Here is a 24578-nt window from a genome sequence, read left to right as displayed (position 1 = left end):
GGTGTCATTTCCAAAAGAGACTTTCTTTTCCTTTTCTAAGGCACTATATGATTGAAGTTTATCTTTGTCACCTGTCATATATTTTGAGCATCCACTATCGATGTACCACTGATTTTCCTGTCCTTCTGCATATAAGGCTATCCCACATCTTTCTGGTTGCAATTCTTTCTTTTTCCATGTTTTGGGAACCAATGAAACTTGCTCCTTCTGAGTTGTTTGCCGAAACCTGCTCCTGCATTCAGAATCTTCATGACCAAAATTGTTACAAATAGAACATTCTACTTCATTCTCAAGAGCAGCAAAGTTATTGTAGGTCCTGTTCATGGTCCCAATCATACTCCTTTGTTTTTGAGCTTCTCTAGTCATGATTGTCTTGTAGGCAACACATTGAGCTGCTTTGTGACCAAAGTTATGACAAGAGAAACATTGGCCATTGAAGAAGCTCCTACGATTATCAAATCTACCAACCAAATGATTGTAGTTTCTATCCATTCTTGAGGCAAATTGAGAATGATTTACCTGTGGTTGGTTGTAGCTTCTGTTCATCCTTGAAGTAGATTGCCCCCGATTTACCTCGTAGTCTTTGTTCATTCTTGCAGTAAATTGTCCCTGACTTACGTGGTGATCAGCATTATGCTTTTGCTGAGGATTGTTAACCTGTTCACTTCTCCTTGCAGCTTCAAGATAACTTTTGGAAGTAGATGGCTTCTGTGCTTGAGATGTTTCTTTGGTATACCCAAGACCTGTCTTGATTAGAGGAGAATGTTGCACTTTGATAATCTCATCTAAAGTTTCAGATCCTTTAGCAAATCTAAGATTAAGAGCTTTTGTTTTCTCAATGTCCTTTCTAAGCCCCACAATTTCACATTCTAACTTTTCATTGTGTTTCACCATTTCAGCAAGTTGGGAAGTCAGAGTATCTATAATCATATTTTTCTCTTCTAAGCAAATTTTGAGTTTAGAAATTTCTTCATAAAGACTTTCTTCATCTATAGCATCCAAGAAATCATCATCTTCAAAAGCCATCAAAAGTCTATAATCATTACCTTGTTCATCTTCATCGCTATTTGAAAGACCATCACTGTCTTCATGTGTGTAATAACTTTTCTTACTTACATTCTATTTTCTGTTCCATCTAACTGGTTCCTTACCTTTGTCAAGCTTATCTTTATGAGGACACTTGGCAACATAGTGACCGACTCTTCCACAAGCAAAACATTTGAAAGGGAGCTTACCTCTGAATCTTCCAGAACCCCGTTGAAGGTTCTTGACAAAATTTGACTCTTCCTCTTCTTCCGACATATGTCCTGAGTCATTGTAATCTCCTTTTCCTGAGGCTTTGAATGCAGCTTCTCTCCTGTCTGATGGTCCACCTTTTCTCATTTTGTAAGCAGTTAGGATTCCGTGCAGCTGTGACATGGTAAGGCTCTGTAGATTCTACTTTTCTTCTATGGCAGAAACTTTTGAATCAAACTTAGGAGACAAAGATCTTAGAACTTTTTCAACCAAAACAACTTTTATTTCTTCACCCAAGTTTTTCATACAATTAACAATCTCATCTATGCGAAGGAAATAGTTAGCCACGCTTTCATCATTGTACATTCTGAGATTTTCATACTGAATTCTAAGAGTTTGAAGTTTTGCTCGTTTTACCTGATCATCTCCTTCATAGCTCAGAACGATCTTGTCCCATATTTCTTTTGCAGTTTTGAGCTGCATAACCTTGACGAATTATGATTGAGATAGACTCCCTAATAGGGTATTGACAGCCTTTGCATTTGTTTCATACTGCCTTTTACCAGCCGTATCTGTAGGAGTTGCTGAAGGAAATGTGTATCTTGTTTCCACAATATCCCAAACTTTTGTACCCAGAGATTGAAGATAGGCAGTGATTCTTACCTTCCAATAGACAAAGTTGCTCCCATCGAAAATTGGTCGCCTGATTGATGCTTCATTTTCGTAGTTGCTCATGATGATACATCTTCCTTCAAGCGATCAAGCTTCTCCTGAAGGACCTGCTCTGATACCAATTGTTGAAAATAATACTGAGAGGGTGGGGGGGGGTGAATCAGTATTATCAAATTCTTTTTCAATTTATACAAAGATTTGCAGATGTGACTAATGAAACTTGTGTATACCTTCCAGACTTATAATTTAATTTATTCTTCATATGTTGATCATTAATTTGTGTGTCAGAACCATATAATAGTAAGCAGGAACAAAAGAACACAAGATATAACGTGGAAACCCAATGTGGGTGAAAACCACCTGCTGCAATATGTCTCTATCTTCTTTCAATTAGAAACTTTTTTTTACAATGATTCTGTACTGGTGCAGTCTTATACCAGCACGCAGGCTTCAACCTGCAGAAGGCTACAACCTTCTCTCATTCTCCAGACTCTCCTGGAAGGGAGCTACAACCCCCTTAGCTCTTGTACTAGCTGAGGTACTAGTACGTAGGTGCTGACCTACAGAAGACTTCTCTTTTCTTCTAGGGACCACGTTTCATAAATTTTCAGACTGGATCCATGAATATCAATCAAACATCAAATAGATTTGCAATCAACCAACTTCCTTATACAAATACTGAATCAATAACTTCTCAGAACACAGTACCAGTAACCAGACACCAATTCAGAACCCGGAACACTGCAGTAATAAACAAAAGCAGCGAAAACATATTTCAAGAAAAGTCCACTACTTCACCAATAGAAACCTGCGTACATACGTAGATATATCAAAGCGAACCTACGTGTATACGCAGTATTCACTTGCTTAACCTGCGGGTATCCGCGCCTCCGTTGTGTCGAACCTGCGGGTATTCGCGCCTCTGCTGTGTCGAACCTGCGGAATACGCGCCTGCGCTGTGTCGAACCTGTGAAATACGGGCCTCCGCTGTGTCGATCCTGCGGGTATACGCGCCTCCACTGTGTCGGACCTGCGGGTATAGATAATTTATCCCTTTTCTTAATCAGACTTCAATTATACCCCAAATTATCAGATTTACAGATCTGATCATGCGCCAAAGAGATCTCGACCCATCAGTAGATCCATCTTGTAGTGCTCAGGTTCCTCCTTGATTCAGGTCCAGCTATAACTCCCAACCGATCACCAGTATTTCAGATATTGCTCTTCTCAAGATATTCAACCACAACAGTCTACCCCAGCTAAATGATCTCCTTTCCTTTTTATAGTCTATGCCTTACTCAAACCATGGTCCAAAACCATAGAGATCCAATACTAGGGACCCAATACCTGGGTTTAATACTTTAGTTGCAAAACCACGGACCAAAACCATAGGTTCAAAAATGTTGGACTAAATACCATGGACCAACCATAAGATTTCCCACGTGTGCGTGCTTTTCTCTGCATGAAAGTGTGTGTACTGTACATATGCACCTTTTGTTCGGCACGCCTGCGTATATGTTCGCACCTTTTGTTCGACGCACCTGCATATGTACGCGGCTTTGTGAAAGGGAACCTGCGGGTATCTCATTTTCTACCTTTCTGAGAGCCTGAACTGTGATCTGCTATTTGAGTGAGTTGCCATCAAGGACAACACTTATGTCATCGAGCCAAACCTGTGCCAAACCTGAGTCATAATGCCAACAACCAATTGAAGACATGTTGCTTCAACTAAATCTCCAAGGTGACTCCTTCACCTATCGTTGTGCTGCATTTTGTCATCATGTTGCACCTCACCGTGTTGCACCATGTTGCACCCATCATCACTATGTTGCATCTCATCACGCTTCATTAATCATGACTGTACCCATCACTGTACTGCATTATGTTCCATTGCTGCACCATGTTTCCATCCTGACCTATGTGTTGGTTGCACCTTGTTTGCTTGTTGTCCCTTTCTTGCTTGTTGTCCTTAGCATGCTTGTTGTTGCATGCTAGTTGTACCTTGCATGCTAGCTGTAACATTGCATGCTTAGTGTATTTGTTGCTAAGTACGATACAACTGCCCCAATGTTAGTTACCTATCCCTTGCATGCTGCCCTCCTTCGAAGACAGATGCTCCAACTGTCTCGGTAGTTCCAGCAGTTCCGGTAGTTCCGGCTTTTCTGGCAGTTCCGGCTTTTCCGACTTTTTAGGTAGTTTCGGCTTTTCCGACAGTTCCGGCTTTCTGGCAATTCTGGCTTTTCCGGCAGTTCCAGCTTCCGGTAGTTCTTGCTTTTCCAACAGTTTCGGCTTTTCCGGCAATTGCGACTTTTCCAGGAGTTCCGGCTTTTCTAGCTTTTCCAGCAATTCCGGCAACTCCAGTTTTTCCGGTAGTTCCGGCAGTTCTAGCTTTTCCGGATTTTCCAGCAGTTCCGGCTTTTCTAGTAGTTCCAACTTTTTGAGCAACGTAGAGCTTATTCTCCCATGACTGCATTTAGATCTAGGGTAGCATATACCCTAGGGCACTCCCTCTAGCTCTCATCTTCATCAAACCCAAAACAAGATGAAGTGAGATCACATGAGTGAGTGTGTGTGTGATAAATGACTTCAATTCCTCTTCTATTTATACTAAAACGTAGAGGTTGAATAGACATGATTGTTGGGCTTTTGAGCCTACATAAGTTGCTGGCCGACTTGACAATTTGTCCATAATCAAAATAAATTCATATCTTCATAAACACTTATCGGAATCAGATGATCTTTAGATCAATCCTACACCTCTCGATGAGAGGGATCCAAGAAAAATATCAGCTGCCATAAATAAGATGACCCACATGGAGCTTGGCCCTGGTTGCCAATTTTAACACAAACAAATCCTTATCTTCCTTTGTTACATTTCTAATCTCAAGTAGTGGATCATCAAGGATTAACTCCCTCTGACACAATGTCGAAATGCTCTTAATCCTATCAGAAGTATTGTGTTAGTTTATAAAACCAAATATCAAAAGCATACCTTTAATCATGAAAAGAGATCAGAGGTCGCATCAGATATCCATCATTTCATACATGCCAAGCTCGAGGGACTTGCTAGAATTAATATGGAGCCTTCTTCAATCCACAATCATCAATCTTTTATAAGGTTCTGCAAGTACATCATAAAGGGGAAGTTCTCTTCACATATATCTAAGTCATCAGGAAACAGGACCTAGGATAGCCTTCTTTCTTTGAAAGCATATCACAATTTGAACCATACTGCAGAAGCATTAGACACTGCTATATATCAGATATCAAGAATAGTCCTTTCATGAAAGACATATCATATCTGATTGTTTCAATTAATCTACTCCCTCTGAATAGATATCGACCAAGGGGATTGTAATCGTTTATCTAAGGTCTAGGGCTCTTGTCCATTTCATGTGTTATCCAAGTCATGGGATGGCTCTGCATCCTTATCAATCTTGACATAGAGGACTTGGTCCTTACTTCCTGTTGAAGTACTTGTTGATCCCAAGACAAGAGAAACAGAATTAATAACATAATAAATAAACATAATAAAAGTGTACTTATCATTCTTTAGATGCAAAAGTGGCTCCTGCATTATTTTGCTCCAACTCCCTCTTAATGTTTCTCGCACCAGCTCTTTTTGGAGCTTGCTCTTCCTGCACTAGTCTTGATCTTGATGATCCTCAAGATGGATCACATCTTCATCCACGAAATTAGTGAAACAGATTAAATGTTCATGCAGGAAGAATCACCACTAATCGAAAGGAATAAATACACAAGAATAATGACACAAGGAAATCACATATGACTTGAAAGTTCTTATCTTCTCTGAGAGCTAATTCTTCCTACAATGCTCCACATCATGATGATCTTTAAGAAGGATCAACTTCCTCATTCAAGAAGTTACTTTAACAAGGTGTGTAGGAAGCTAATTGCTCCCTCTGGATCTAACCTCTAAGAGTCTCCACTGTCCATCAATCATATGCTATCGGGACAAGGGATGCATCTTCTGGAGCACCACCTAAATCCCTTATCGTCTTTCATCAGCAGTGATGATCAACCATCAATGTGTACGATGACCATTAAAATTGCAACATACCTTCCTCCTAGGGTTTCTTTGTGGGCTTCTCACTGATGATATCTGAATCATACTAGTGTTCCAATGTCCAGGACAAATCTAAAGCTACTTCAAGGGTTTCTCCCAAACCCTAACCCTCTCTTGTCAGAGCAAAGCTTCCCTAGGGTTTCCTACAAACCCTAGCATCATTTTAGGTCTCCGCCATCTTCACTTGCTTTCATCATCGGTGTCTTCACAAGGGTGATCTCAATGACTTTTCTTTAGCCCAGCTCTGATACCATGTAAATTTTCTTAGGGCTATCTTGTTCTTTGCTATTGATAATTGCACTTTTATACTTTTCATCATTTACATATGCATTCACCCCAGGCGTTACTGACTAAAAAATTTGTTTTGACCTCATGACCCATACTGGGCTATCTGCTGCGGTTCGGTTTCTGCCCGATTTTTGCGAACTCCATTTCTATAGTTTTGTTTTTACCCTCCCCTGGTATCACAGAGGTTTGTTTACTGTCGGTCAGCGATGGTTGAAGAGGACCTCGTGGACTACGAGGAGGACCCGATGCCCGAACAAGAGATCTGGGCTCATCAAGTTGGACCCGACACTGGTCCCAAGCATACAAAAGCACATCAGGTGACAGATGCACAACCAACACCGCAACACACGCCCTCCACCAGAAAACGGCTCCCGACTACTATCAACATTGAAGACCTCCCTGGCTTGGAATGCCCTCCACTCTCTCCGGGTACCCTAAACCTGCTCAGCACCAGCTTACAGGCCTCTCCCACCTTCGACTCTCCCCTAGCCCCGTCTCTGCATCTTTCCGTGCCATTGAACGCGCCTTCTTACTCTTTCGCTCCGGCTGGCCCTTCAAACCCTACACACCCCGCACAATCTTTTGCTCATCCTGGATCCAGCAGTGTAAACCCTAACTCACCGATTCGATCTGGATGTTTTAGCTCGCCCATCCCAAACCCTAGACCCACATTGTCTACTCCTCGCAGTTCCTCGGAAGCATGCAGAAGTTTACTAAGGGAGCACCCCACAGGTCGGCGCACGGACAAGCCCAAAAAGGGTAGGTGCCTCAAAGCAGTGGACTCAGACATAAACCTGACCTTCGGTGAAGACGTTCTTATGGGCAATGCAGTAGACACGGCGAGGAAGGTTCTTGTTGGGCGAGTACGCGGTAGGAACTATTCAGTAGAGTGGCTCCGACAATGGACCATGGAAGTTTGGGGCTCTCTGTTGAAGGAACTCCCTGTTATTAGGGTTTTGGCCCAAGGTTGGTTTGCCCTCCATTTTCACAGGGAGGAGTACACGGACTGGATTCTTTCCCGCTACTGGCATATTGAGTTAGCTCCTGTGCTACTCAAGAGATGGGATCCCCTATTTGATCCGGAACACGAATAGTTAGGAGCAGGACCAATTTGGGTCAGACTACCAGGGTTACCCATGCAGTTCTGGACCCCCCAGGTATTCAAACGTATCGGCGATGCACTGGGGACTTACCTTGAGCACGACCAGTCCTATGAGAAAACCAGAATCATGACCATGGCAAGGATTCTGGTCCACCTTGATACCAGGGAGGGACTTGAAGAGAAAATCACATTACACAGGCGGCATTTCTCTCGTAGACAGCTCCTTGACTATGAAGGAGTCCCTTTCCGTTGTAGAAGGTGCTACAAGGTGGGTCACCTGTACAAGGATTGTCCGCTACTTTCATCGCCGGCATCGGAGACCTCTCGAGGGGTAAAACATCATCTCTCGAAAGAGTGGAACACGAGTGACCAGCAACAAGGACTTGCCCCACCAGAGGCTGCGGAAGGGGTGACACAGAAGGCAAAGAATCCGCGGAAGACTCCTCCCTCACCACCTTGTACGCGCTCCAAATCAGCTACGGGATCGGCTCCCTGTTGAAAATAATACTGAGAGGGGGGGTGAATCAGTATTATTAAGTTAAATTCTTTTTTCAATTTATACAAAGATGCGTATACACTACTTCAGTTAATGAAAACAGCTTGTATACGCAACTCTGACTAATGAAACTCGCGTATAACTTCCAGACTTATAATTTAATTTATTCTTCAGATGTTGATCATTAATCTGTGTGTCAGAACCATATAACAGTAAGCAGGAACAGAAAAGTAGAGCAGACAGTCACACAAAGGAACACAAGATATAAGGTGGAAACCCAATGTGGGTGAAAACCACCTACTGCAATGTCTCTATCTTCTTTCAATTAGAAACTTCTTTTTACAATGATTCTGTACTAGTGCAGTCTTATACCAGCACGCGGGCTTCAACCTGCAGAAGGCTACAACCTTCTCTCGTTCTCCAGCTTCTCCTGGAAGGGAGTTACAACCCCCTTAGCTCTTGTACTAGCTGAGGTACTAGTACATAGGTGCTGACCTACAAAAGGCTTCAACCTTCTTTCTTTTCTTCCAGGGATCACGTTTCATAAATTTTCAGACTGGATCCATGAATATCAATCAAACATCAAAGAGATCTGCAACAACCAATCTCCTTTGCACAAATACTAAATCAACCAATAACTTCTCATAATGTTGTAACCAGAAAACAGTACCAGTAACCAGACACCAATTCTAAACCCAGAACACTATAGCAATAAACAGAGGCAGCTAAAACATATTTCAAGAGATGCACGCTACTTCACTAATATAAACCTGCAAACATATGCAGATATGTCAAAACCAACCAGTGTATACGCAGTCTTCACTTGCTTAACCTGCGTGTATACGCGCCTCTGCTGTGTCGAACCTGCGTACAGATCTATAAAAGATAATTTATTCTTTTACTTAATCAGACATCAGTTATACCCAGATTATCAGATTTATAGATCTAATCATACGCCAAATATAATAAATCAAAATCACACAATGATACTATTATTCAAGCCTTGAGATCTCGACCCATCAATAGATCTTAACCACCGTGTAATGCTCAGGTTCCTCCTTGATTCAGATCCAGATCCAGTTGTATTGCCCCAACCAATCACCAATATTCCAGATCTTGCTCCTCTTAAGATATTCAATACATCAGTCGATAACTTTGCCAAAAGATCTCCTCCCCTTTTTATAGTCTAGGCCTTACTCAAACCATGGTCCAAAACCATAGAGATCCAATACTAGGAATCCAATCCCTGGCTTCAATACTTGGAATGCAATACCAAGGACCAAAACCATAGGTTTAATTATGTCGGACTAAATACCATGGACCAACCATAAGATTTCCCACATGTACGCGCTTTTATTTGCATGAAAGTGTGTGCATACGTATACGTGCCTTCTAATCGGTACATTCGCGTGCATACGCGACTTCGTTACGAGGAACCTGCGTATACCTCATTTTCTTTCATTCTGAGAGCCTGAACTGTGATCTACCATTTGAGTGAGTTGCCATCAAGGACAACACTTATGTCATAGAGCCAAACCTGTTCCAATCCTGTGACATAATGCCAACAATCTCCCCCTTTGGACTTGATGGCAACCCCAAGTTACTCAAAAACATTCTCCCCCTTTGACATCAAGGGCAAAGCGTTATGCTCCCCCTGAATATATGCTGAATTCTCTACTCTGTTGTGCTATCCAAGCTCCCCCTGACTGTCGGCAAGGTCTGCAAGAATATGATCTACACAAGAAACATGACTTTATACATTATAAAAGACCTTCCTATCACCAAAGACTCATACATACATCCATCTCCCAACCAAGTGGGGATATACCAGGAATGACTCATCCACCCAACCAAGTGGGGATTCATCAGAAGTTTACACGTGACAAATAAGTACATTACATCATTCATCCCAGGCATAGTGGGGAAACCAAAATAGGTCGTTACATGACCTTGATAAAAGAAATATAAGACATAGAGACACAATATTTACAGCAAGACTCTGACAGTCATCAACAACAAACATCAACAGCATTAGTTAATCATTATTCAGACCAGCGCCTATGTTCTCCTTCTGCACCTGTTCCACCTGAAATCAAACCAACAGTGAATTTGAACCAAGATCTTCTAAGATAATGCCAACAATGCATTATTAGAAGAATATATGCTCCCCCTGAACCTGTGCCATATGGTCTCTATCAGACCCATATCAGACTCTTTTCATCCTGAGCCTAGCCCCACTGTTTTTCTTCAAACCAACACATACGCGACTGTACCTTAATAAACCGGCGTATGTACGCGGATCCTCCTTATTCAACTCGCATACAACCACTTTTCTCTTAAACAGACAAGATTCACCAGCAAGATGATGCATCAACTACCCCCAGCTTCTGTCTGAGGTATTCAAATGTCTCCCTGGGCAGTGGTTTGGTGAGGATATTAGCAACTTGTTCCTTAGAGGGAACATACCCCAATTTGACCTTTTGTTCAAGCACTTGTTCCCAGAGAAGAAAATGATACTTGATCGGTATGTGCTTAGTCTTTGAATGCATGACAGGATTCTTTGAAATACTGATTGCACTTGTATTATCACAGAAAATGGAGATAGGTGGAGTACAAGTGATTTGCATATCATGCATTGTTTGCATCATCCAAAGGAGTTGAGTGCAGCAATTTGCAGCAGCTACATATTCTGCTTCCGCTGTAGATAATGCAATAGAACTTTGTTTCTTGCTGAACCAAGATACTAATCTAAGACCCATGAAGAATGCACCACCACTAGTGCCTTTTCTGTCATCCACACTTCCTGCCCAATCTGCATCTGTATATGCATGAAGTGTGAGATCTGTACCTCTAGGATACCATAAGCCAAAGTTTTGAATTCCTTGAAGATACTTGAAAATTATCTTAACTCACTGAAGATGAGTTTCCTTTGGATTTGCCTGAAACCTTCGAACTATTCCTCCTACATGCATAATGTCTGGTCGGGTACCTGTTAGATAGAGCAGACTACCAATCATGGATCTATAGGTTGGTTGATGCACTGTTGCCGATTCATCATTTGCACTAAGGCTGCATCCTGTCACCATAGGGGTACATACTGGTTTCAAATCCTCCATCCCATATTTCTTCAAGATCTGCTTGAGATACTTGGTTTGTGATAGAAAAATGTCGTCTTTGTTTTGTTGGATTTGTAAACCAAGCAAATATGTGAGCTCACCAAGCATGGACATTTCAAACTCTTTCTGCATCACCAAGGCAAAATTTTGACTCATGTCTTCTTCATTGCTACCAAAGATGATATCATCAACATACACAACATGTATTAGCAACTTATCATTGTCATTTTTTATATATAGATTGCTATCAGTTGATCCTTTTATAAAACCTTGTTGATGGAGATACTTATCCAACCGATAATACCACGCCCTTGGAGCCTGTTTAAGGCCATAGAGAGCCTTTTTGAGTCTGCATACAAGTTTTGGATCATTTCCAAGAATAAACCCATCTGGTTGTTCAATATATACTTCTTCATCCAAGTCTCCATTCAGGAAGGCAGACTTTACGTCCATTTGAAATACTTTGAACTTCTGAAAGCTAGAAAGAGCAAGGAACATTCTTATGGCCTCAAGTCTAGCAACTGGTGCAAAAGTTTCTTCAAAGTCTATCCCTTCTTGTTGAGCATACCCTTTTCAAACAAGTCTGGCCTTGTTTCTAATCACATCTCCATTTTCATTCAGCTTATTTTTAAATGTCCATTTTGTTCCTATGACATTCTTATCTTTTGGTCTAGGAACCAATTCCCAAGTGTTATTCTTTTCAATCTACTCAAGTTCTTCCTCCATGGCCTTGACCCAGCATTCATCTTTGTATGCCTCTCTTACATTTTGTGGTTCAGCGGAGGAGAGCAATGCTAGATAGCTTGAAGCTTCTGAAATGGTTCTTCTTGTCTGTACACCTGCCTCTTTCTGCCCCAAAATTTGAGATTCTAGATGATTCTTCTGAACGTACCTGGATGGAGTCTTTTCTTCTATCCTTAGTTGTTCTTCTGGTGCCTCATGGGTTTCTTCTTCATCAAGAATTTGATTAGATGTTGATGGATAGTCTTCATCATCTTCTAAATCTTCAGATTTTACCTGTCTAGGAGTGTTTCCTTCTTCATCAACCACTACATCAATACTTTCAACAATTTTTCCAAGTCTTTTATTGTAACACTTGTATGCTTTGCTGTGGGGAGAGTAACCAAGGAGAATGCCTTCATCTGCTCTAGGTTCAAACTTGCCAAGATTTTCATCAGTCTTCTTGATGTAGCATTTGCTCCCAAAAATTTTGAAGTATTTTACCGTGGGAGTCTTACCATACCATAGTTCGTGAGGAGTCTGAGTGTTGTTTACCCGGACGTTTGTCTTGTTGAGAATAGTAACTGCAGCAAATGTGGCTTCACCCCAGAAAGTTGAGGGAATTCCATACTCATCAAGCATAGCACGAACCATTTGTTGAACCATTCTGTTCATCCTTTCCACTACATTTTGCTAAGGAGTCCTTGCGGTAGAGAATTCCCTTCTTATTCCATGTTCTTCACAAAAACGAAAAACTCATTCGAGGTAAATTCCCCTCCTCGATCAGACCTGAGGCATTTGATTCTGCGATCTGATTCATTTTCCACCAAGGCTTTGAATGATTTGAATTTTTCGAAAGCTTCATCTTTATGCTTCATAAGTCCTATCCAACACATCCTGGAAAAGTCGTCAATGAACAATATAAAGTATTCTTCTCCTCGAGGTGACCTTTTCCTAGATGGACCACATACATCAGTATGAACAAGTTCAAGTGGCCTGCTAGTTGATCCTTCCTTCTCAGGGAAATTAGTTCTAGTTTGCTTACCAAATTGACATGATTTGCATATTGTATTGTTTGGAATTCTGATGTCAGGTAGATCACGAACCGCCTGATATTTGCATGCTTTCCTTATCTGTGAGAAGCTTAGATGCCCCAATCTTCTGTGCCATAGCCAGTGTTCATCATTCTTGCTTAGATAGCATTGTTGTTGTCCTCCTTTGAGTATATATAAATTATTTGGAGTTCTTATGCCTTTGATCACTGTTTCTCCTGTATCAAGCTCACGAACAATGCATCCATTTGATCGAAATATTACTTCATTTCCTTGATCACACATTTGACTGACACTTAATAAATTATGCTTTAAGCCATCAACATACATAACATTTCCAGCCTTGACCTTTTCTTTCAAAAGAACAGAACCTTTACCTTTTATGAGTGCAGGGGTGTCATTTCCAAATGAAACTTTCTTTTCCTTTTCTAAGGCACTATATGACTGAAGTTTATCTTTATCACCTGTCATATGTTTTGAGCATCCACTATCGATGTACCACTGATTTTCCTGTCCTTCTGCATATAAGGCTATCCCACATCTTTCTGGTTGCGATTCTTTCTTTTTCCATGTTTTGGGACTTAATGAAACTTGCTCCTTCTGAGTTGTTTGCCGAAACCTGCTCCTACATTCAGAATCTTCATGACCGAAGTTGTTACAAATAGAACATTCTACTTCATTCTCAAGAGCAGAAAAGTTATTGTAGGTTTTTTTCATGATCCCAGTCATATTCCTTTGTTTTTGAGCTTCTCTAGTCATGATTTTCTTGTAGGCAACACATTGAGCTGCTTTGTGACCAAAGTTATGACAAGAGAAACATTGGCCATTGAAGAAGCTATTGCGATTATCAAATCTACCAACCAAATGATTGTAGTTTCTATTGATATCCTTTCTTGAGGCAAATTGAGAATGATTTACCTGTGGTTGGTTGTAGCTTCTGTTCATCCTTGAAATAGATTGCCCCCGATTTACCCGGTAGTATTTGTTCATTCTTCTCCTTGCAGCTTCAAGATAACTTTTAGAGGTAGATGGCATCTGTGCTTGAGATGTTTCTTTGGTATACCCAATACCTGTCTTGATTAGAGGAGAATGCTGCACTTTGATAATCTCATCTATAGTTTCAGATCCTTTAGCAAATCTAAGATTAAGAGCTTTCGTTTCCTCAATGTCCTTTCTAAGTCCCACAATTTCACATTCTAACTTTTCATTGTGTTTCTCCATTTCATCAAGTTGGGATGTCAGAGTATCTATAATCATATTTTTCTTTTCTAAGCAAATTTTGAGTTTAGAAATTTCTTCATAAAGACTTTCTTCATCTATAGCATCCAAGAAATCATCATCTTCAAAAGCCATCAAAAGCCTATAATCATTACCTTGTTCATCTTCATCGCTATTTGAAAGTCCATCACTGTCTTCATGTGTGTAATAGCTCTTCTTACTTACATTTTGTCTTCTGTTCCATCTAACTGGTTCCTTACCTTTGTCAAGCTTATCTTTATGAGGACACTTGGCAGCATAGTGGCCGACTCTTCCACAAGCAAAACATTTGAAAGGGAGCTTACCTCTGAATCTTCCAGAACCTCGTTGAAGATTCTTGACAAAGTTTGACTCTTCCTCTTCTTCCGACATATGTCCTGAGTCATAGTAATCTCCTTTTCCTGAGGCCTTGAATGCAGCTTCTCTCCTATCTGATGGTCCACCTTTTCTCATTTCGTAAGCAGTTAGGATTCCGTGCAGCTGTGACATGGTAAGGCTCTGTAGATTTTGCTTCTCTTCTATGGCAGAAACTTTTGAATCAAACTTAGGAGATAAAGATCTTAGAACCTTTTCAACCAGAACAACTTCTTTTATTTCTTCACCCAAGTTTTTCATACAATTAACAATCTCATCTATACGAAGGAAATAGTTAGCCACGCTTTCATCATTGTACATTCTGAGATTTTCATACTGAATTCTGAGAGTTTGAAGTTTTGCTCGTTTTACCTGATCATCTCCTTCATAGCTCAGAACGATCTTGTCCCATATTTCTTTTGCGGTTTTGAGCTGCATAACCTTGACGAATTCCGATTGAGATAGACTCCCTAAAAGGGTATTGACAGCCTTTGCATTTGTTTCATATTGCTTCTTACCAGCCGTATCTGTAGGAGTTGTTGAAGGAAATGTGTATCCTGTTTCCACAATATCCCAGAATTCTGTACCAAGGGATTGGAGATAGGCAGTGATTCTTACCTTCCAATAGACGAAATTGCTCCCATCAAAAATTGGTGGCCTGATTGATGCTTCCTTTTCGTAGTTGCTCATGATGATAGATCTTCCTTCAAGCGATCAAGCTTCTCCTGAAGGACCTGCTCTGATACCAATTGTTGAAAATAATACTGAGAGGGGGGTGAATTAGTATTATTAAGTTAAATTCTTTTTTCAATTTATACAAAGATTTGTATACGCTACTTCAGTTAATGAAAACAGCGTGTATACGCACCTTTGACTAATGAAACTCACGTATAACTTCCAGACTTGTAATTTAATTTATTCTTCAGATGTTGATCATTAATCTGTGTGTCAGAACCATATAACAATAAGCAGGAATAGAAAAGTAGAGCAAACAGTCACAGAAAGGAACACAAGATATAAGGTGGAAACCCAATGTGGGTGAAAACCACCTGCTGCAATATGTCTCTAACTTTCTTTCAATTAGAAACTTCTTTTTACAATGATTCTGTATTGGTGCAGTCTTATACCAGCACGCAGGCTTCAACCTACAGAAGGCTACAACCTTCTCTCGTTCTCCAGCTTCTCCTGGAAGGGAGTTACAACCCCCTTAGCTCTTATACTAGCTGAGGTACTAGTACGTAGGTGTTTACCTACAAAAGGCTTCAACCTTCTTTCTTTTCTTCCAGGGATCACGTTTCATAAATTTTCAGACTGGATCCATAAATATCAATCAAACATCAAATAGATCTGCAACAACCAATCTCCTTTGCACAAATACTGAATCAACTAATAACTTCTCAGAACATTGTAACCAGAAAACAGTACCAGTAACCAGACACCAATTCTAAACCCAGAACACTACAGCAATAAACAGAGGCAGCTAAAACATATTTCAAGAGACGTACGCTATTGCACTAATATAAATCTGCGGACATATGTAGATATGCCAAAACCAGCCAGCGTATACGCAGTCTTCACTTGCTTAACTTGCGTGTATACGCGCCTCTGCTGTGTCGAACCTGCGTACAGATCTATAAAAGATAATTTATTCTTTTACTTAATCAGACATCAGTTATACCTAGATTATCAGATTTATAGATCTAATCATACGCCAAATATAATAGATCAAAATCACACAATGATACTATTATTCAAGCCTTGAAATCTCGACCCATCAATAGATCTTAACCATCGTGTAATGCTCAGGTTCCTCCTTCATTCAGATCCAAATCCCACTGTATTGCCCCAACCAATCACCAGTATTCCAGATCTTGCTCCTCTTAAGATATTCAATACATTAGTCGATACCTTTGCCAAAAGATCTCCTCCCCTTTTTATAGTCTAGGCCTTACTCAAACCATGGTCCAAAACCATAGAGATCCAATATTAGGGACCCAATACCTGGTTTCAATACTTGGAATGCAATACCAAGGACCAAAACCATAGGTTTAATTATGTCGGACTAAATACCATGGACAAACCATAAGATTTCCCACATGTACGCGCTTTTATTTGCATGAAAGTGTGTGCATATGTATACGCGCCTTCTGACCGGTACACCCGCGTGCATACGCGACTTTGTTACGAGGAACCTGCATATACCTCATTTTCTTTCATTCTGAGAGCCTGAACTGTGATCTACCATTTGAGTAAGTTGCCATCAAGGACAACACTTATGTCATAGAGCCAAACCTGTTCCAATCCTGTGACATAATGCCAACACTCCCCCTCTAGGTAATGAATCTATTCCCATAACCTCTGTGTTTATTTCAGATGTTATGTTTACTTCAATGCATATACCAGCGACCCCCCCTCCCTGCCTCCTCCCATTGCCCTATCCCCACCATCACTTGCACCATCATACCCCCCCCCCCACATTCTCAGGCCGCTTCAAAAATCTTGGCCATCAAAGAAATTCTCCATCCAAAAATTAGCTACACAGTTTTCCTCCTCCTAAGTCACTTGAGCCTCACTCATGAGAAAATTACTTCCTCATTAAAATAATGTCTCTACATCCTCTCCTTTACGTTCTCTTTATAATTCCAAATTCACCATAAACTTACACCTAGCCCCAACCATTGTTGCAAGCACTAGTGCACAACAAACACAAGAATGAGCATCTCCTAGGTGAGAATTGAACCTTGGTGGGGTATTTAACAATGCCCCACTTTCCCCCGGATGCGGGTGTTTAAGGCGATGGGACGGGAGTTGGAGGCTGGCCACATGCCGATCCACGGGCATCACGTGGCACTCCATGCGAGCGGATGGCGAGATCATTCCCGGTTTAAAACGAAGGGATCGGGGACGGCAACAGTAAATGCCCCGGAGAGTGCACTCGATCCAGAGCATCGCTGCAGTAATGGCGGATGGGAACTCGAGGTGGGTAGGTGACGATGAAGAGCATAAATCCGATTTGGAGCAGGGAATGTTGGTCGTGTTGCATTTGGCTGGCCTCTCTGTCGTTGAATCGGTCCCTTCTCAGACAGTCGGGTCCATTACGGGGCTGGTTCTGGTAATCGACAGTCTGGTTCACTTGGCAGTTTGCAGGGAGTCTCATCCCAACATGGTGAGACCCAGACAGAGGTTGCTGAGCCGTTGTGGTTCTTCTAGAGGAGGGGGTTCGAGCAGACCTGTGAGAGTTGATACGAGGCATTGCTGCCACTGTAATCTAGCAAGCTCCATTGAAACCATTCCCCTGCACTCAGGCCAACATATGGATGCCGGGGCTTCAAGCTCGGCCTCCTTGCCAGCTTTTGGCTCCACTATTTTCAACTTCACCAGCTCTACGGCAAACCCGAGAATCAGTGCGCATGTTTCCATTTTGTTCATCGAGAATCCTCCGGAGGTGGACGACCCCACAGAAGCTCGGGAGCAAGGGATGCAGGACTAACATGGGGAAGCAGAGCAGGCTCCAACAGCTGAGTTGGAGCAGGAAGAAAAGAGCCGGGCCACTGTCGAGGAAAAACCCATGCATTCCCAGAATGCTCCTAACGCGACTATTGGGGAAGCGGAAGCGACCTCGCCTACTGAAGCTGAGCCGGATTACTACGGCTGGTGCCCAATTGTGGAAGAGCAACCGGATGAGCCGAATGAATAATCATGTCGGCGCCCTTGCTCCACCAGGTCGCTCCAGGTTCAGTTGCCGTCTCCTGGTTTGTTGTTAGTTCAGTCAATGTTTTTTAGAATGTCAAAGTTGTTGGTTTTTTGTGTTATGATGAGAGCACCTACTGTCTCCCCTGTGCGGGACGACTTGATCAGTTCTTTTTGTCTAAGACCCCTGCGCGGGCTTCCGTCTTTGGACAGTCTTGGTACTTCATGGAACCACCCCTGCGAGGGCTTGCTTTGGGGAATTATGTCTGGGTCTCTGTCAGTCTTAGTTTTTGTCTATGTCTGGTGCCCTTTGAGGGCAAGAGCATACTGGTCTTACCGGTTGTAATTTTGCACTCTGTACATATTTAATAGATTAGCCTTGTTACCGAGAAAAAAAACAATGCCCCACTTTCACTAACCTAGTAAACCATCAATGACTAAATCATATTGATAACAGAGATTTGACCAAGACTACTCGGAAGAGAGAGCGAGGAGCGACAATTTTCAAAAGATTTCATTCTACATGCTTTTGTTGACAATTTTCAGAAGCTTCATTTCTTCAGGAACATCATTCTTTCAACGAGGTCATCTATTCATCACCATCATTCTTACAACTCCCTTTATCCATGATGCTCATCATTATTATCAAGTCACCTTCAATTATGAACATTTTCAACATCTTGAAGATTATATACCTGCAAATCTTCAACAGCGAGTACCAAGGTTACTTGGGAGCGGGGAGCAACATTTTCAAAAGCTCGTCTCAAGAGTGAATCAGGAGCGAATTTTATATAATATAAATTTTTATCTTTGTTACACTGGAATCGCTCCCGAGAGGTGGGAAACTCATTCCAATGGTTCTTGCACTCCCGAGAGCTTTGGAACTGTATGGGAACATTACCTTTTTAGCGGGAGCTGTAATGGGAGTTGAGGATAGTTCCGAGAGCTTTGAAGATTGTTTTTCTTGGAGTTTCAGCGTTCCCTGGGGTTGGGGAATACAAAGCTTGTAGAGAAATATGTTGAACTGCCCACAAAACATGAGCCTATGTTGAAACCTTTGTAGGAAGAAGGCCCAAAGACATCTTTAACACTGATATCCTTAATTGAGAAACTGGAGCAATCTCTTGAAGGGTTAAGGAAGCGTGTGACACCTCAATGTAAGGGCGATATCTGGGATGTCATGTTGATGAGTATTTCTTTTTTTGTTTATGTATATATATATCATAGAAGATTGTGTGTGCATATTGTATGTGGCAGTCAATTCTTAAACATTAGAGTTGCATTTTTTCTTAAGAATAACTAGAGAAACATATGTTAAATTGTTCCTTTGTATTTTTAAGCCAGATTATTTGAAAGTTTGGTCATGTGTCAAAGAACTGATAATAAACTTGACATTTTATATATATATATAAGGGAGAGATAAAATAGCGGACTGGATCTGGCTAGTCGCTAAATTGGAGAAGAGGCTCAATATCTGGAGCCACCGATACCTCTCAAGAGCAGGTAGACTTGTTCTGATAAAATCTGTCTTGGAGGCTACCCCGGTCTTTTGGATGGCTTTAGCCTGGATCCCGCGCAGCATCCTGACCAGACTACAGCAAACCTGCAATAGGTACTTATGGAATGGGATTAAGGAGAAACGCATATTTGCATGGGTTGGATGGAAGAGGATTGCCATCCCAAAGAAATGGGGTGGATGGGGACTCAAAGATCTCCCTTCTTTCGCACAGGCCCTGGCAGCAAAGATGGGATGGACTTTAATCACTGGAGACAACCTATGGACACATATTGCATATCACAAATATATATGGCCCCTCCAATTAATGGATTGGATTCGCCTTCCGACCTGGCCTAAAGCAGGAATATCATCAGTATGGAAAGCGCTTCTTCATTCTATGCCACTTATCAGAGATAACTTGGTATGGAAAATCAATGATGGCACACAGGCCAGGATCGGACTGGATCCTTGGAATGGAAGCGGAGGAAGGCATATACTGCCTGAAGCTCTCATCCGGCACCTACACTCACAAGGGATCAAGTTTATAGCGGATATTGTTGATCCACATCACACCACCATTTTCGAACAGCGATGGAAAACTGTATCTCAGATCAATATTCCACCACTTTGGCATCAAGAATGGCTGACATATATCAGTGCTTTATCTGAATCGCACATTAGGATCAAGCAGGGACATGACGAACTTATATGGCATCATTCGGAGCATGGTATATACACCCCTAAATCCGGCTATCTATCTCTGATATCACACAAGGTTCCGGATTCAATATCATTCTGGTGGAACTCCATTTGGAAACTTACCGCCCCCCCAGGCAGAAGCTATTCTTTTGGTGTATCTTAAAGGGTGTTGTTCCCACTGGGGAATATCTCATGCGACGAGCGGTCTATGGACCGTCTTGGTGCATCCTGTGTAAACAGTCATCCGAATCGAGCACACATTTATTCCTTCAATGCTCTGCTTTGGCGCATATATGGCACTCAATATCCTCTTTTGTACATCATACCGGCAAATGGGAGGGGGAAGACATTAATCTAACCTGGGAGTCTTGGTTCCATCAGCACAGAAGCTCCAAGCTGCAAAGCTTGCCCATCATTACCTGTTGGTACCTCTGGCTTGCCCGGAACCGATTGACTTTCGAGGATAAACCGGTGCACTGGCCGCATCTAATTGCCAAAATCATTTCAGCCTTCAATGAAACTCCTGAGCCACCGCAGCCAAAGGTTCGAAGACCCCGTGACCCTCCACAAATCGATCATAACAGCCCATGGGCTTATTTCGATGGCGCAACCCAACAGCAGGGATGTGGAGGGGGATTTCTTCTCTTCATAAATGAACAGCATTTCTATAAAGCAAAACTGGGTTTGGGAGCTGGTACTAACAACTTTGCTGAGATCATCACCCTCCGTCATCTACTACATTTTGCATTGAGCCACGGCCCACAACTGCACGCACATAAACATATATGGGGATTCTAAGATTGTCATTGATTGGTTCAATAATAATACTGCTTGCCACACACACACACTCAGCAACATATTGGATGAAATTAAATTACTGAAGGAACAATTTAATGACATCACTTGCCATCATATCTACAGGGAACACAACAACAGTGCCGACCAACTATCCAAGGAGGCCACGACACTTCCCAGAGGAGAGTGGATGATACAGGAGCAGCGAGGAACGAATGCATATCAGTACTACCATCGCCCATACATAGATGCACAGTATCATAGGGCAGCCAGCCCATGAAAAACAGATATGAACAGATATTTTTTGAACAATTTTGTACATAGCTGATAAATATTATAACTGATAGCCCTGCGTGGCAATATGTATATATGACAACAAAGAACATCCTGCGAGATGATTTTTGCTTTTTGAATAGACAGAATGGAACATACAGCTACCCACATGTGTGGTGGAAGAACTTACAGCATATGCAAAATGCATCTACAATATGTAATTTTTCTAAATCAATGAAAGATTACGATTTTTCCAATGGAAAAAAATATATAAGGGAGAGACTTAGGGAGAGAGACACCCGGATAATATATTTATATATAAGAGAGATTATATATTTATTATTTATATATTTAAATTGATTTTAGTATTTGAGTATTTTGATTCAATATAAATTCTAATTATTATTTAAATTATATAATAAATAAATAATTATTTTTATATTTTTCATTTTTTTATTAGAATTAAATTACCGCTCCCGATTAGCCGTTTCCTATAAATTTTGGGGAAACCTCTAGCTGTTCCGGAAACCTGTACCCAAGTTCCCAACATTCCCACATTCTAGAAACTCATGCAACATAGATTTTTATATATTTTGATGCATATTTGTCAACAAAAGCATGTAGAATGATGAATCAGTTATAAAATGTATAAAAACATGGATTATACCATATAATATCAACCATCTAGTAGTTACAACCTTCGTCAACAATTACAAGTTACCATTTATATAGCAAGCAAGGGTGCACATAACGAAAATAGCATCGAGTGCAAACCATCTCTGAACCGAAAATACATCAACAAACAAGCTCTAGATGGCCTCTAGCATCTAAAAAATCATGCTACAACAAATACCTACATATCATCATAATCATTGCCTATCTTGGGATCTTTGTCATTAATATCACCCTCTACGCGTTAACATAAGATAGAAAAAGCATAGCAAGTCAAGTCAAGATTTTGTTTTAGTGATGGACACATTTTTAGTAGGGTCATGATAGAGGTGTTTGACAACCAAGGTCACTAACATCAAAGTACATTGAGGGCTTGGTACTCTTGATTAAATATGAGTTCCATACCCTAGTACATGACAAAATCGAATCATTGCAATCCCCCCAATCCTAAAATCCTGAAAACTAAGGGCTATTGGATTTTGAGTGAGATCTAAAATTATACGTTCTCCATATGAAATCCAATGAGCTCAGAACCACTCTCAAACATCCAGAGTCATTTCATGGTAATGTTAAAAATTTAAGTAAAAGGATGAAAACAAAAGATAAAGGGAATTCTTAAACATTACCATGAATTGCATATCAATACTAGGGTCATATGCTTGAATATTAGGCTGCCCCACTCAAAGCTTCTTGTTTCTTTGAAAAACGTTTGTGTTTGGAACGTCTTTACGAAAAAAATTGCGAAGAAATGCTAGGGAGCGAATCTTTTTTGTAGAAGCGTGCTCCCAGGGTCGTTCCCTGAGTGCTTCCATCCAGAGTGCCCTTCGGGAGCGAGAGCGGGGGAGGGCGCTCCCCAGCAGCACTAGATTTGACACAACGATATTCTTCCCAAAGAAATCCATGTCAGTTCATGCAACTTGGTCATGAATCAAGCTTTCAAAATTCTCATCTTAACCCTGATAATTAATTGTAGACATTTTTGTTAGGATTTTATTTGAAACACATTTTTATAGTCCAATAGCTTCATAGTGCAAGTAATAGACATTTAATTTTTTGCTTTAATTCAAGAAAAGTCAAGGATGCCAAGGGCTCTGAGTGCAACCTTCCAAGGTATATTGGACTGCCAAGAAAAATACGCGAGAGAATAGCTGATGCAAGAGGTTGAAGTGGATTGTAAAGAGCAACCAATGCAGGTCCCAAAACTTTGTTAGACCAAGTTAGTAGGCCATAATTTATCGCTGATGCCACAACACCCTGCAACCAACAACGGAATTCAGTTAACAAAAAAGGGCTACTTTACTAATGCAATTATAGTCACAATAAAGACCATCAACCTAAGCGACAACTCTCTTTCATTAAGTAAGAATGGAAGAAGACATGAAATAAAAGACATAAAGAAAAGCATATCCATGCTTACAGCATATACAACAGAGGTTATTTCTGAACGAGCCAAAACCCAGTCTGAATAATCATTAGCTGCAACAACTCCAGTCAGGACCATCAAGCAAGTGCCAAACAGGTATGAATATGCAGTTAGTGACAAGCTGGCCGGATAGCGGACTAGAACTGGTGCCTGCAAAAGCAGAGAATAAAAAGGTTCTCCTTGCAAACACAAATTTTTATTGCTAAACATACATTTTCATATTATTCTTCTGATAAAGAAATGCTGAATCCATCTGTTGTCATACTAATCATGAAGAATTTTTTCCAGACTCCAGTAAAGCAATGCTCAATAGACATGACACTGAAAGGTAATATATATACCTACCAACCTGTAATGCTAGGTAAGTTGCCATGCACATACAATTCCCTATCAAACAAATAATACCAACGTGCCATGTCTCAAGGCCCATCTCCATTAACCCTGTTGCCAACCAACCAACAGGCTCTGGCTGAGGCTTGGCAGTTGTTTCACCTTGTGCTAGGAGATCCATGTATGCATGCCCAAATACAGCTGGGCCTCTGAAAATGGCCATAAATAAAGCTCCAAATATGCAAAGCAGTGTGCCTCCAACCTTTACCTTGCCGTCAATTGTATTCAAGTTCACAGACTCTGTGCTGCTCAAAACAATTAACAATATCAGTTATTGGAATGTGATACAATCCCAAAAGAAGTTCAATCGTATTACTGCACAAGTGTTACAAGGTCAGACATTCTTACCCCATTATGGCAGCTAACATAAACGTAAAAACAGGAATTGCAGGCTGTATAGCTGCTGCATATGTTGGACTAGTGTAATCAAGTCCCATAATAAATAGAAGCTGATTTCCAAATATCCTGCTCAGTCAAATAGCCATTAGAAGCTTTATGAACCTCTCCAATGCAAAATCAAAATACTACTATGAAGGTATACCTAATGAGAATATTTTGGCCGTTAACCTTACCCAGTTAAACCAAGAAAGAAGAAGGATTGAAGCAGACGACGAGTAATAGGCGGGCGTATTCTTCTGTAGAAATGGTAATATCCTTTCAGTTAGACATCGATCAGTCGTTAATTCTTGGTTCCAAAAACAGTGTTATAGTGAGAATATACTCTTTCTTGTTATGACAAACTCAATACACATCTGGGG

General features: G+C 41.0%; 1 protein-coding gene across 3 annotated transcripts in view; it reads right to left on the bottom strand.

Annotated features, from left to right (window-relative positions):
- LOC149255560 (WAT1-related protein At4g19185-like) overlaps positions 1-24578 on the bottom strand; it is a 207950-nt gene that overhangs the window by 76022 nt on the left and 107350 nt on the right. For all 3 annotated transcript variants that reach the window (XM_089460519.1, XM_089460520.1, XM_089460521.1), the window contains exons 2-6: positions 24393-24455; positions 24169-24285; positions 23780-24065; positions 23425-23580; positions 23110-23261 (exon numbers count right to left, since the gene is read on the bottom strand). In XM_089460519.1, coding sequence (XP_089316645.1) covers positions 23110-23261; positions 23425-23580; positions 23780-24065; positions 24169-24285; positions 24393-24455 — 774 coding nt within the window. The remainder of the gene's footprint in view (positions 1-23109; positions 23262-23424; positions 23581-23779; positions 24066-24168; positions 24286-24392; positions 24456-24578) is intronic.

This window comes from Pinus tabuliformis, chromosome 7 (assembly GCF_031772625.1).
Source record: "Pinus tabuliformis cultivar Carrire ecotype Pingquan chromosome 7, CPIR1, whole genome shotgun sequence".
NCBI classification, from domain to species: Eukaryota; Viridiplantae; Streptophyta; class Pinopsida; order Pinales; family Pinaceae; genus Pinus; species Pinus tabuliformis.
Note: the sequence above shows the minus strand (reverse complement) of the source record. Positions and strands in the feature narration are given on the sequence as shown.